Here is a 15,549-nt window from a genome sequence, read left to right on the forward strand (position 1 = left end):
TTTATTATATTGTATATTTTGTACTGTAAAGTTATTTTATTTTATATTTTATTTTATATTTATTTTTTTTTCTTAGTTAAATTTACCTTCTATTTTTTTCATATTTATTTCCTATTGATAGTCTTTTATTTAAAAATTTATTATTTCTAAAATTAGATTTTTTTTTTTTGAGTGGATGTGAGGTGTTGCGCTTGAATTCTACACACTTTCTACACATTACTTTACAACAGAATGATTGTTTTTTCTTAAAAAAAATAATTAAAGTAAAAAATAAAACAAAAAAAAGTAGGAAGGTAGAATCCATAAAACTCTTGCTTTCCTTTAAAAAAAAAAAAAAAAAAAGCTGAGTTTTGAACTTGGACAGTAGTGCTGTAGGAGTGAATCTGCTCCGATAGCGAGTTGGAAAACTTCAAGGTCAAATGTAGCTAATCTTGTCCTTGCTGTGTTTTTTTTTTTTTTTTGTTCTTTCTGTTTCTCTTTGTTTACAACTTGTTAAGACTTTTGAATCCTAATTCTTGTCTGCTTCTCGCTCTTTCAGGGTCAGAGCTGCTGGGGAAGAACTTGCGTCTGGTGTACTCTGTGATGGGAGTGTGTGTGTTTTACGCAATTGGTTATGCTCTCGTTCCTTTATTTGCCTATTTTTTGAGGAGTTGGAGGATCCTGCTCTTGTCCCTCTCACTGCCTTTGCTGCTCTACATCCCCCTCTGGTGGTAAGACAACAGCAGTGCCACAACACGACTAGGATATCTTTAGATTAAGATTAAGTTCAGTTTTTATTCGTCACATATATATTACAGCACAGTGACATTCTCAGTAGAGTGGGATCAGAGCGTAGGGTCAGACTTTATACAGCGCCCTTAAAGCAGACAGGGTTAAGGGCCTCGCTCAAGGGCCAAACAGCGGCAACCTGGAACAACTGGGCATCGAACCGTCGACCTTCCGATCAGTAACTTGGAGCCGGAACGTTGACCCAATTAGTATCTTTAGTGCTTTTAACTCTTAAACACTTACACTTAAACAAACCTAATTAATCAAGTGATTAATTACTTGTCTATCACTTTTAGACACCATGTTGTCACCATGTAATCAGTTAATTACTGCTTTATTATTGCTGTCCTGAGCTTTACAGTTCCTCGAAGCGCTGTTTCTAACTTCTACGTTTACATTTGGGCATTTGGCAGACACTCTTATCCAGAGCGACTTACATTTTTATCTCATTACACATCTGAGCAGTTGAGGGTTAAGGGCCTTGCTCAAGGGCCCAACAGTGGCAACTTGGTGGTTGTGGGGTTTGAACCTGGGATCTTCCGAACCGTAGTCCAATGCCTTAACCACTGAGCTACCCCTGACCCCCTTCTATCGACCAAGTCTTATCTTCTTCTCTTCTCTTTTTGTTTCCTCGCCGTAAGGTTTATTCCAGAGTCTCCACGCTGGCTGCTGTCTAAAGGCCGTGTCCAGGAGGCAGAGGACATCCTCAGAGCAGCGGCCAGGAAAAATGGCATCACCGCACCCGAGGTTATATTCAAGGATTCACAACTGATTAAATCTGAGGTAAAGCCAGGATCGTGTGTTCGCTGAAACATTACAGTATGACTTGTGTTTGTGCCGATGCTAACACATTATCTGTGTGTGTGTGTGCGCGCGTGTGTGCATTTGTGTGTGTAAAGTCAGGAAGTCCTGGCGCCTCTTACACGTACATGGATCTGATCAGGACTCAGAAGATAAGGAGTTTAACGATGCTGAACAGTGTTGTCTGGTAAAATCATGATTTATTATAAAACCATATATTATAGTATAATTAAAACATGTGAGTTAATAATCTTGTGACATTTAAAAAATAATTTTAATTATCAAAATCTATAATTCTAATAATCTAATTATCTTTTTATTGGATGTATTTGTTAGTTTAAGTTATTTTTTTAAGTTATTATTTTTTTTTGCATGATTGTTGTTTTTCACAGGTGCGTTGTTCTTAGAGGAAGTTGTTCACCCCACGTGTGCATTAGCCGACTAGACATTTGATAGACTTGACTTGAGTTATCAGACTATTCCTACTACACCTGCAGCTGCTCGTAATGAATGCTGTATCTTATCCTCAGGTTCACCACCACCATCAGCTACTTTGGCCTGTGTCTGAGCACCCCTAACATGAACGGAGACCCGTACCTGAACTGTCTGTTCTCGGCTCTGACCGAGGTGGCTGCGTACGTGCTGACGTGGCTCCTGATCAAGGTGGTGCCGAGGCGGGCGCTCATTACTGGTCCACTGCTGGGCGGCGGCATCGTCCTGCTGCTTATCCCGGCCGTCCCTCCAGGTGAAAACCTTTGATCAGCCTAGCTGGCTAAACAGAGGTAGTCTGGGTTGATCACCGAAGGCAGAGTGCAAAAAAATATATATATATACTGTAGATAAACAGAAAGAAAGGTTTCTATAGAAAAAAACACTTTTATTTAAAAAAAAAAAAATAATAATAATTTTTAAATAGATCTAAAGAAAAGATGCTTTTCTTAATCTCTTTGTAGAACTAGAACTAAAGGAATTATTTGTCTGTATTTCTACTTTTTTTTTTTTTACTAAGTCCTGATAGCTTCTGGTAGGCCAGCGTTTGAGCCGGTCCAATGACGGCTGAGAAAACTTTCCACCTTGATGGTGTCCAAGCACTAGTGAAACACTGGGAGAAGTGGATTAGTGTAGTAAGGGGTTATATAGAGACGTTTAGGGGAGTTTTAAACTCTTAGAACTGTGTTCTGTTCTGTATTCTAGACAATCAAAAGTCCTGGTTTGACTTGAACGCTCCTCATAGTAGGGCCTGTTCTAAAGGCATTTTTCTACTAAACAATTTCCAATGAATTTCCATTTCTACAGAACTGTTTTAAAAAGTTCTATATGATTTTTATATAGATATATGTTGGAATAATTGGGCCATCTTGGAACGACACATACTGAGTCTGACTTTGTAAGGCGCGATTGGGCTCCCAGCCCGCACCTTTAATGATAGGATAGAGTCATATTAAAATTCCTTAGAGTACTATGAAAATTCTGTGGAACATTTTTTCAGGCCATTCTCAACCCTCATAAGTCTTGACAGCAGACAGGAAAAAGTTGACACACTTTTGTATTATATGTGAGAAAAAATATATCACATTATAGTCTTTTTTTAATAAATTCATAAAAATTGAGGCATTGACTAGAACTGAATCAGTATGTAGATGATTGTATTGTAATGAAGATTTTGTGATCTGCTTGAGATTCTGGTTACTGATGACATTCCAAGATTATAATATTGTTCTTTGATGTTTATTTACACAGTTCTGTTAAAATTTACACTGATTTGTATGTTATTAGTTCATGCCATTGGTCATGATTCTTTTTGTATCCAAGTCATCATTATCTTGCCACCTTAATTTTGTCATCATGCCACCTCAACTGCTGCAAGAACTACGACAAGTGTTATTATTAAGGCAATAAAATACTTTTATTGAGAATGCTATAAATAAAATTATTTTAAATAAGAAGAAAAAAAACGAATTGTTTTGCACCAGGCTGATGTAATCTTGCTGATTATTTTCCCATAACATTTCCAAATGTAATAACGAATAACAAATGTGATCATAAGAAGATCCTTCCTATCTGTTGTAGAAACCTTTCCTTGGGAGAATGTTTCATCATCATACATCTAATTGAAGGTTGTGCATCACTAATGGAGGTGAAATCTGTCTGTGTTTACACTCTAGATTACGGCACCATGACGGTGGTCCTGGCCATGGTGGGGAAGCTCGGGGTCACGGCAGCTTTCTCCGTCCTCTACATCTCGACGGCTGAGCAGTTCCCCACGGTTGTGCGTGGGATGGGGATGGGAGTCTGCAGCATGTTCTCCAAGATTGGCAGCACCATCTCTCCGTTTTTCCCTTACTTCAGTGAGTAGCTCATGTATACGAGCAGGGGAGTCCCCCACACACATTACAGTACATTACTGTAGTTTTAAATCAGGAACATTTTAACTAAATGCTGCTTTTCAACAGACGTAAACGAACCTTCTGTTGATTTGCTTGCTTTTCTAGAAGTACACGCAATGTGGTGCTTACCTCTCCATTTAGTTCTGTAGCATTATTATTATTATTATTATTATTATTATTACATGATAAAAAATTTGAGCGTTAATAGAGCTCTACAGGAGCATTATAGCTAACCCATGCTTAGGAGAAAGACACTTAAACAGCGGAGTTATATAATTATGCTGAAATGGACCCATGTGAAATTGGTGTCTAATTACTGTACTACTTTAAAATTGTAATTTGATTACATTACTGATTATTACATGTAAAAAGTAATCACATACACAGCGCCTGTGCGCACAAATTGAAACACTTACATGTCGGGAATTATTATTATTATTATTATTATTATTTTTTTAAAGGTAATGTGCAGGTTAATTTTTTTCCCTTTTATTTTGTGTTAATTATTTTTATGTATTTATTTTTTTGGGCTGTGGAATGAATAATCTGAGTTTCCATTATTTCTTACTGGAAAATTTGATTTGGTTTACGAGTGTTTTAAAATACGAGCCCGCTTGTGGAACAAGTTATGCTCGTAATCCAAGGTTCTGCGTAAAGCCAAGGGCTGGCTGGCGATAACTAATGTTAATGGCTCTCTGACTTTCTTCGTGTTAAAATCCTCAACTTTTTTCCCCTTCTCCCTCCTTTAACCTTCTTCTTCCCCGTTTTTTTCTATATTAAATTACCCCTTTAGACCTCTGCATACCTTGTTAGACCTCACCTTGTGTCAGTGGTGCCGCCCATGCAAAAAGAGTGTACCCTTTTTTTTTTAATGCATTTTGATTCATTTTTGAACACTACATTTGTAAGGCTAATAACGTAATCTTATTGACATTGGTAACTGTAATTAAATTACATGCATTTAAAATTTAACACGTTACATTACTGTGTTATCAGGAAACGTAATTAGTTATACCCAACTCTGGTAGCTAATACATGGCAACCCGGGTTAATGACACAGCTATGAGAGTAAAAACTAGCTAGCATTTCAGACGTGAAGCAGACAATCTGATTATGGTTCTGGTGTCCTGAGAACTTTCTACCTTGAAGGTATCCAAGCAGTACTGAAACCCTGACCTACCAGAATCTCATTTGATCGCTCAAAGATGCGTAAAAATTGCCTGGAGCGAGGACAAGACTGTACGGGGGATGTGCCTTTAACTCGCAGCTGAGTTCCTGTAATGTGCAAGTGGTGTAGACAATTTGCATGTCGGTTTTCAAGGATCAGACAATCCACTCACCGAGTGTACTTGGGAAAGGGTGCAGTGGGCTCCGAACCACCTTGAACATTTATGGGGTTCTGTAAAACATTTGCACTATTCACCACTAAAAGTGAATGTCAATTGTTTTTTACGTGTCCATTCACGAGAAATTTTATCACAAGTCCTGGTTTAACTTGGCCGTGACCTCTTCTCTTTGTGCATTCAACTGTACAGTATATGGGACACATATGGTATGCCTAATGTAGCACTCAAACCGAGCTCCTAGACTCCTACACAGGATGACTGTATGCAGTATGTTTTTATTATACTGATATTTATTTCAGGGACGCTTTCAAGAATTCACTAGGTTGTAGCATATAAAGTAGCGTAAGTCAACAGCGATCACATCTTACAAAAAACCTGTCTAGCCAATCAAATGTGGCTTTGAAGAAACCCATGCTTGGACATGTACTCTAAAACTACTTTCTATTTACAACCATGTTTACAACTTAACAGGACCAGACAGCTTATTCTCTTTACAAGCTCTAGGTTTTTAAACAAGACTTCCTGGTTTCACATAGATTGAATTATAATCAGAGTATAAAACCCTCAGACTATCAGATTAAGTCTAGTACTAGAGAGAGAGCACTTTTCAGGTATTCCATCGACGAGATGTTTCAGATTTGAGCCGATTAAAAACCATGACTGGGCGTCACTTCTTACTATCGCTCGTCCTTGGTGGCGCTCTGAGCGGAGTCTTCACCTGTGGTACGTTTAAAATTACACCCCAGTGTAGGTCAGACCTATAAGGTTTTTTTGTCTCCTTGGTGTTTAAATACACAGAAGTCTAAAATTTCAGCTAACCTGACACACAGCACTTAGTGGTTATGTGAGATGGTTTTTCTTAAACAGAAGGAAGCACATTTCACATTCAGCGCACTCACTGTGAGGTCCGGGGATCATGAGGTAATGCATTAGGAGTGTGTATCGTTTACATCTCCATCGGATGTAATGTATCTGCGTGTTGACATGTGATCAAAACGCCCTGGCTGCTTAGAGCGTTCAGAAAAATAGCATTCATCATTAAGGAAGAAATCGCAGGTCATATTAAAAGTGATGTCCATCGCAGACTAAAGATTTATTCATGTTAACATTAACTTTTATTACATTAACGTCCTTAGAATGTATGCACTTTGAGCTTGTTTGGGGTTATTTAGCATGAATTACCGCATTAATGCACCCGGGCAGTGAGGAGACAAGGTTGCTTTGATAGCAGCCTTCAGCTCATCTCTATTGCTGGGTGAGGTGTTTTTCATCTTCGCATAGATCGTCTAGGTGGTTCAGGTCAGGTGAGTTGCCTGGCCAGTCAAACACAGTAATATCATGGTCAGTAAACCAGTTAGTGGTAGTTTTGGCTCTGTGGGCAGGTACTAAGACATGCTGGAAAAGGAAATTGGCAACTCCATAAAGCTGGTCAGCCAACAGGAGCACTAAGTGCTCTAACATCTCCTTGATAAAACACAATGGACCAACAGCAGCAGAGGATACGGCTCATCAACTGTTAAAAAAAACTTTACACTGGACTTTAAGCAACCTGGACTCTGTGCCTCTCTACTTTTCCCCAGATTCTGGGACCTTGATTTTTTAAGGGCATTGATTTTTTTTTTTTTTTGTCCTTACTTCAGGTTAAAAGCTTCTGGCGTTGTCCTGAAGAAGACTGTACACTTCCTGAAGTCTATGCGTGGTGGCTCTTGATGCACTGACTCCATCCTCATTCCACTCCCTTCTTGAATCAAACTTCTTGAATCATCTTTTCTTGATGATCCTTTCCTACCATACTTTTTCCTTCCAGTCAATTTCCATTCATATTTTTTTATACAGCATCGTCTATGGCTCTACCCTCCGTGTATAGGGTGTCGATGATCATCCATCGGACTACTCTCAAGTCAAATCAAAGCAATCTTTCCCAGGATGTGGTTGCGTTTACTGAACTACACTGAGAGCTACAGACCACTTACTGTATAGTATATGATCAATAATTTTTTCTCAAACCAGACGAGTGTTTTGAGATACTGGATTTGCATGATCTGTACGGTGTAATGTGTAACGAATTTAGAATATACTGTATGTGAAGCTCACATTTTAAATTAAATTGAAGGAAAGAAAAATCTTTTTTTTTAATAGTTTTTACAATATTATATTTTTTTATGCACTATATAAAATTGCTCATTCAAAATGTTTACAAGAAAATTGAGAATTTCTTTTTTGGGGCAACATCACCACTGCCATCATCATCATCATCATCATCATCATCAGGATCTTCTGCTTAAGGCATAGAAAGCTAAAATGATCTGGCTAAAAATGCTGACTTCGTTTCATTTTTTGCAGGTTTCTACAGTCAGGTTCTACCCTACATTCTGATGGGAGTGCTGACTCTGATCGCCGGGCTGCTAAGTATTCTCATGCCAGAGACGAAAGGCATTCCCCTCCCTGAGGCTCTCTCACAAGTACAGAGTCTAAACTGGTAGGTCTCCATTCAGCAAAGTCAGTCTTGGGTCTACAGTAGCTTCTTCAGCTGTAATTATTACCTGTAGAAGAAGAGAGGTCTGTTGTGTACAGTTCCAGACCCACCTCCATATCAAACCTCTAATTAACCTCCAGTTTAAACTTCACACAAGACCATAATAATGTAGCTGATTCCCACTGCATTTGTATATTTTGTAACCATTAGCATTTTGAGCTTAAAGAATCCAATCGCTTACATTCTATTCATTGATTCTGGTTTGTTTTCATGTACGGTATATAAGTATGATTAGATGACAGGCTTTCCATGAGTGGTGATAATACTGTAGATGGTACTGTAACAGTACTGGGGATAAAAGAAAACATTGTGGCTCATATCATTTGGCCTGGATCCTGGATGAACCTTGCCTGGATGAACCTTGCACCTTGCACTCTGACCACAGATCTGTCGCACAGTGTATATCATTGGAGTATGTCATTGTTTGCAGAGTGCAAACATGTCTCGGCATTTAAAAGAGCAGTCTTTTTCCTATTTCAGGTAACTGAAACCATTGATGACAATAATGTTACAAAGCAAAGTATTATGCCCAGTGTTGTGTGGGTCCCGCGTTTCCCACCAGAATGACACTGGCATTATCAGGACATGACTCAACAAGACCTCACTGTGGCGCCTGGCACCAGGATATTGGCAGCAGATCCTTTGCGTGCTGTGGGTTGTAGGGTGGAGTCACTGTGGATCGGACTTGTTTGCCCGGCACATTACGTGTGCTCGGGTTGGATCGGGATCTGGGGAGTTTGTAGGACTGGGTTGGAAATCTCTGGTTCTTGGTTGGGGTTATTTAGCATGAATTACTGCATCGATGCGTCGTGGCCGGGGGCACTGCTAAAGCATTATTGAAGACAAGGTTGCTTTGATAGCTGCCTTCAGTTCATCTGTATTGCAGGTGCTTGGGTTGGTTTGGGACTCTGGGGAGTTTGGAGACTGGGTTGGCAGTCTTGGGTTCTTTGCCTGCTGAGCCCCCTGCACAGGGTGCTGCGATGCACTGGGTGTTCTGCTCCTTTTCTATCATGACCACCATTGACTTTTTTTAGCGATTTGTGCTGCATTTGCTTTTCTGTGAGATCAGACCAGAATGGCTGGCTTTGGGTTCATAAGGGGGTTATAAAATGTGCATTGAAACACTACGTGTTTACTTTGTTATATCCCTGTTTAAAATCAATAAAAATGTAGTTGAAAAGAATGGCTGGCCTTTGCCCCCACTAGCAGAAATGAGCCCTGGTTGCCCATGATCTTGTCCTTAGTTTGCTGGTATATAATTGATAATCAACATTAATGTGCTGATGTTATGGCTGACTGGTGAAAATACAGTACATGCATTCAGGTTCATACTGTATCTTATTAACCATGCTCTACAATGCAGATGAACACCTGTGTACTATGATCAATTCACAGATTATGTGTTGTGCTGGCAATGAAATTTTTGTTTATGAGGTAAAATGCGAATAAAAATTATGACCGTTTTCCTGTAAGGTTTTGTATGGTTAAAGGTTCCATAGTTGACTAGTTCTTTAACAAGTTAACGAAGGTCTCAGAGCTTCCCCAGCGTGTGTCGGGTATCTCAAAATAATTTTGTGAGCTGTGTATATATAGCCCCATCCAAGCAGAGCAGAGCTGAAAATCAAACCAGGGAAGGGGCTCTTCTTATGTGAGGTCACATTAGGGGGGAAACTCTTAGTGGCTCGTTTAAGCCCCAGCCAATACAAAAATGGAAAAAATCATGAAAAGAAGGACTTTTTTTTTCTTTTGCTTGTACGTGTGCTTGCACTGGAAATGTGAGTGCCTAAAAATAAGTAAACAGTGATATTTAATTATTATTGTGCCCTATCAATTAATGCACAATGTACATGTACTGTCATACAATTTTTATATACTGTTTAAAATATAAAATATGAATGAATGACCGGTTGCTGTAATGAAGCAGTGTTTTCTTTCCCTTTTAATCACAGCTATAATCACAGATAATACCATTATTCCATGGTAAGCAGCTTTATCCCTAACACTGGAGACTCCTTTTATAAATATTCAATAAACGTCTCAATGCAGAAAGCTTCAACATGTCATTAATATCCTGTTAAATTTTTCGGCTTATGCAGAGTGTCTGTAATTCAGTCCCAGTGACTGAGCTGTTACTATAGAAACGATGATGAGTGATGTACACCAATCCGTTCTCTTCCAGGTGCTGTGGCTGGTGTAGGAATCGTCGGCATGGCGATAAAACACAGGAGATTCTGGCAACAAAGATGTGATCGGAGAATCCCGGTGTAGCAACGTGCAATTTCTGATACTTGACCTTTATACAAATGGCATTTTATTTAGTACTTAATAGGTTTACACTACCATTGATCATCTGTTGATTGCAGTTTTTATTGCAGCAGTTTTAGTCATTTATTCACAGATTTGCACATTTTAATATACGCTGTCTGGCCAAAAAACATTTCACAGACACTAAGATCATGTTCGACTTTCCTTAGTTTTGATCATGCCATGTGATGTGATGTAATTTATTGATAAAAATGATTCCTTCAATGAGTCATGGAATATGCCTGTGCTATCAGGGTAGAAAAAAAGCAGATGCGATAACCTGGTCATTTACAGTAGTACATTCAGGTCGTCAGCTGACTCTATTTTACTGCCACGTTTCTGAGTCTAGACCTGACCGACTGAAGCAACCCTAGAACATAACACTACCTCCAGAGGCTTGAAATACTTTATGTATCACGGGTGCATCACTTCACATGCTTCGTTTCTTATCCTGACACACCCATCACTCTGGCATAGGGTCAAATCATTATGCTCCTTAGCAAACTAAGTTTGTTTTACTTGTTTGATACAGGCCAGTAACTAGACCCTCCTGAAGTAGAGACATTTTTGTTCTTCCCTGGCCAGACAGTGTATATTCATTTATAATTATGCAAATGTTTTTCAAGGAGAATAATTAAAATATTTTTCTATGTGTGAGTATTTTTATTGTGCTGGTGTCATGTGGAAAAACTGATTACCTACAGTAAATGGACACATTGATAAAATGTAGTCAATACTCCAAATGAAGTCATTTTGTTTTCAGATCTACACCCAAGTGTCATGAACTCTAGGATTCAGATTGTGTTGACAGAAATGTATCTGGAGGACTTCTGACCATGTGAACCTGCTGTGTCTCCAGTTTAATATTTTTTGTAATAAATATCAGAAGACTTTAGAATGATGATGATGTATATTTTGTTGCAATTTCTTTTTAAGTGTTTACCACTTAAAGAAACATTTTGATGAAAAGTAAATTTACAGTTTCCTACTTGTTTTGATGTCTGAGTTTTTTTTTCCCCTTTAGTTTTGCCCTCAAGCTACATGAGTAATTATAGGCGAGGGTGGCACGTATAAATCTGGCTAGCAGAGCTAAGGCCTCCCTGGCCTCTCAAAGATGAAATTACATCAGTGTAAAGGTTTGTGGCTTCAACATTAGAAAATCTAATGTCTTGTCGGTTATTAACTGGTACGTAGATGGATTGGTCAATCTAAACTGCCACGTTTGGACATCGTCCTCTGGCAGTGTGGAATGGACCTTACATGCAAGACTCCTGACGCTCATCTTTAGCCTGACTAGGATAAAGTGGATAGTAAAGAATAAAGTGCAAATAATGAGAAGTATTTCTTTAGATTAATGCCATTGTTTTTACATCCATATCTATTAATCTATGGATATCTGTGGCTGTAATGCAACTTACTAGATGCCAACCACTATAAAACAACAAGACAATAGATATATAGACAGACAGACTATATGGACAAAAGTATTTGGCTGAACCTGCAATAATCCCCCTTTTGCAGCTATAACAGCTTCCACTCCTCTTGTAAGGCTGTCCACAAGATTTTGGAGTGTTTCTGTGGAAATTCGCGCCCTTTGATTCTGTAGAGCATTTATGAGGTCAGGCACTGATGTTGGACGAGAAGGCCTGGCTCGCAGTCTCCATTCCAGTCGATCCCAAGGGTGCTCGATGGGGTCGAGGTCAGGGCTCTGTGTTAGGGCCAGTCAAGTTCTTCTACAACAAACCTATCAAACCATGTCTTTACAGTTCTTGCTTTGAGCACTGGGGCACAGTCATGTTGGAACAGAAAATGGTCTTCCCCAAATTTTTGCCACAAAGTTGGAAGCATAACATTGTCCAAGATGTCTTGGTATGCTGAAGGATTAAGAATGCCCTTTATTGGGGATTAGGGCGCCTGATTGAAACACATGAATTTAATAATTAACAGGTTTGACCAAATACGTTTGGATAGATAAATATATATAGAGAGAGCAAAGAATAAAGGCTGCATTTCACCTGCCGCAAAACAACCAAAAGAAGATAAATTGATAGATATTTGTTGATGATTTTAAGCATTTTATTGTTTTTGCACCACTGTAAATGAGCACACCGTGAGTTGTAGTAACATGGCGCCGCAGACAGGGGGCGCGTGGAGCCGAACAGCTGGCACAGCGCACGCGCTTAGGTGATTAAAGTGACTCACCAAGAGGGAGGCAGAAGCACGCACCGGCGCGCGCGTCGTCGGAACACCGACAATGACAACAGGAACAGAAAAAAAATATATATATACGTATATTTAAATAAATATATATAAAAATGCATAAGAATCTCTCTGGCTCGCCTGTGCTGCAGTGATTTGACGGGGCGTGACGGTGATTAACGCCGCGCTATGCTGACGGTGTCCGTGCAGATGATGCTGCTGCTGAAGGTGAGAAAACGGATGAGATCAAGCGGAACGCTATCTGCAATCACGACGCGTCGTTCCGCCCGTTTCTGCGCCGGGATTCGGTAAACACCGCGGAATTACAAGACATGTCTCAGCGCGCGCAGGCCAGATACGATGAACTAAGCGTTATTTCTGCCGCTCTTTGTTCGGTAACGGCGTGAAGAAGAAGAAAAAAAAGATACAAGCATTGTTGTTTTAATAAAATAGTAATAAATATATATATTTATATATAAGCCAAAAACAGTCGCGAGCCATGTGTGTTTGGTGATCAGCGCGCGCGCGGACAGAATGGAGCCGTTCCTGCAGCTCGCGCCGCACTCGCTGGCCATCGTGCTGTCGCGGCGCGCGCCCGCGGACTCGCGCGGAGGGGTGACGGAGAGCGCCGAGCCGCCGCGCCACCACACCGGCTACGAGGTGTTCGCCGAGTTCAAGGCGCTCAACACCGAGCACTTCTGGAACAAGATGGTCGCCGACGCCATCGCCGAGACATTCTTCCTCGGGTGGCTGGACGAGCACGTGCTGCTCATCCAGGGCAAAGAGGAGCACCTGGAGGCGCTGCGCGAGGCCTGGACCCGGAGATCACTGAAAGCGCCGCGCGGCTTCGACATCAAATACCTCGGTAATCAATCAGCACCGGCATGCGCGAGTGTATGCATGCACAGATGCAAACATGCATTGCTGTTGTCTTGTTATTATTATTTTTTTAAAACTGATGCTTCGTTGTGTGTGTGTGTGTGTGTGTGTGAGAGAGAGAGAGAGAGAGATGAGGATGAGGCCTCCTTATTCAAGCTGTTATTTTGTCAACCATTTTGTTTTATTGTGTGGCATCCAATTAACAAGTATCTTATTAAATAAATTTCCGAGCTGTTAATTGTTTGTGGCCAGGGGGCGTGGCCCTAAAGCGTGCTGTTGTTGGGGGGCGTGGCCCGCAGTTAGCTGTGCAATAAGGGGGCGTGGTCACTGCAAATAAACAAAATATCACTCACTTACTCACTCAGTCACTCATTGTCCATACTGAGACTTAGGGCATGAAGTGGGGTACACCCTGGACAGGTTGCCAATCCATCACAGGGCACACATACACGCGCATTCACACACTACGGCCAATTTGGGAACGCCAGTTAGCCTAATCTGCATGTTTTTGGACTGGTGGAGGAAACCGGAGTACCCAGAGGAAACCCACCAAGCACACAGACCCTGAGGAGGGAATCAAACCCAGACCCTGGAGGTGCAAGTGGCAACCACTAAAGCCCCGGTGCCAGGCCAAATCTGTGTTATTAAAAATCAACCTTAAGGATGTCTCCAGCTTGTATTTGACCTTAAACAATCAAATTGCGTAAACGTGTAATCATTGTAATGGCTGATTGTTCAAACCACATTTCTCGCCTGCCATGAGAAAAGCCCTGGTTCAATTCCCACCCAGTGGCCAAAACCCAGCCATTGGAGGCAGTGCCTGTCCTAAGGGCAGATTTAATGAAAGACTTGTGTCAAGAAGGTCATCTGGCATTAAAAATAAAATGAATAGATGTGCCATAAAACAGTACCCTATTTTATCAAGCAGAGACATTAAGTAGCATCAGATGATTTCATTTCTTTAAAATTTCATTCAATTACATTTTTGAGAGATCAGTTAATTGGCAATACATTTTTGCTGTTTTGGCAATGCCACAGGTCCTGCAAAAAAAGTGTAACTTTTATATGTCTGCAATGTATTTTCCTTCTTTACTTTTACAATCACAAATAGCATTTTTTTGTCTTACTTTATATACATAATGGTCAGAAGAATTTAATAAACTTAATCCATATTTAATAAGCATTTTAATTGCACTGTAGTAAGAGATTTTGTTTAAACAACTAGAGCTCTGAGGTGTATTCATAAGTAGGAGGTTGAATTTGAAGGCTGCACTGAATCTGCTAAGGCTTTTTTTGTGTTATCTGGTTTCCTTCATCCTCCAGAACACGTTCCTGTTTGGTAGAATGACTAATTAAACCCATTGCCACTATGTTTGAAGGAGGGTGTGAAATGTAATGGACCTGATGTCCCATCCAGCGCATGTCCTTGTTCGTTGCTTAATCCAGGAAGACGAACATTGATAAATGATTAAGCTCTCTTTGCAGTATTGGGGCTAGAGGAAGATGTGTTTTTTCTATTGATGAAGGCATGGTTGTCATAACAACAAAGAAATTGTCATTTATTTATAAGGATGGAGAAAATACTTGATAATTTAAAACTTCATCCAGAGACTAATCTGATACAGCAACACGGTGCACTATGCTAAACATACAGTAATTACACATTTATAATTGTGAAATTAACATTTTTGCATAGCTCCTGCTGATCTGTCAGGTCTGTACGTAAATCCAGAGTCTGTTCTGTCATTTTTAAGGCCAGTTTGAATGCAGTGGCTTCACAACGTTTTAACCTCATCAGGGTACCACTGTTTCCGAACAATGCCTGTATAGAGTTTTATAAACGCTTGTCTTTGTATCAGGCGTCCTACAACTCCAAGCAACACAAACATTAAATCAGTCACTGACCAGCGTCCTGGCAGCTTTTGTTCTTTCCATAATGCTTTTAGGTCGAGCCAGTATAGATCCAGATGTTTATCTTTTTTTTTTTTTTACACTAATTCTTAGAGACTGAGAGGTGCGAAATCCGACTGATGCGGCCGATGTTGCAATTGATTCTTTGACGCAGCTAAAATTACTTTTTTACGTCACATTAATACTGATATAACCCAAATCCTCAAATTTTACCTTAAAATACAAAAAAAAAAAAAAAAGCGGTATTGAGAGCTGGGGAAATGATTATCTGTAGTGGTGATGTTTCTGTTCCTCAGGCGAGGGCGACTCCAGACATTCTCCGTGTAATGTGTGACTCACTGAGCCATGCCTCACTTATCTCATGTGTTTAGTCAATAGGTGAGTTTGTACGGACCCTAATGTTTCACTAATAATCAAA

General features: G+C 40.0%; 2 protein-coding genes across 2 annotated transcripts in view; both read left to right on the forward strand.

Annotated features, from left to right (window-relative positions):
- Positions 1–11,130, forward strand: part of LOC128509718 (organic cation/carnitine transporter 2-like) — a 23,949-nt gene extending 12,819 nt beyond the window's left edge. The window contains exons 4-10 of the mRNA XM_053481555.1: positions 539–710; positions 1,410–1,551; positions 1,668–1,756; positions 2,100–2,314; positions 3,735–3,917; positions 7,646–7,781; positions 10,018–11,130. Of these exons, the coding sequence (XP_053337530.1) occupies positions 539–710; positions 1,410–1,551; positions 1,668–1,756; positions 2,100–2,314; positions 3,735–3,917; positions 7,646–7,781; positions 10,018–10,087 (1,007 nt within the window). The 3' untranslated portion in view covers positions 10,088–11,130. The remainder of the gene's footprint in view (positions 1–538; positions 711–1,409; positions 1,552–1,667; positions 1,757–2,099; positions 2,315–3,734; positions 3,918–7,645; positions 7,782–10,017) is intronic.
- A 1,233-nt stretch (positions 11,131–12,363) lies between these two features.
- Positions 12,364–15,549, forward strand: part of stox2b (storkhead box 2b) — a 70,800-nt gene continuing 67,614 nt past the window's right edge. The window contains exon 1 of the mRNA XM_053490017.1: positions 12,364–13,206. Coding sequence (XP_053345992.1) covers positions 12,876–13,206 — 331 coding nt within the window. The 5' untranslated portion in view covers positions 12,364–12,875. The remainder of the gene's footprint in view (positions 13,207–15,549) is intronic.

Source organism: Clarias gariepinus, chromosome 2, assembly GCF_024256425.1.
Source record: "Clarias gariepinus isolate MV-2021 ecotype Netherlands chromosome 2, CGAR_prim_01v2, whole genome shotgun sequence".
NCBI lineage: Eukaryota > Metazoa > Chordata > Actinopteri > Siluriformes > Clariidae > Clarias > Clarias gariepinus.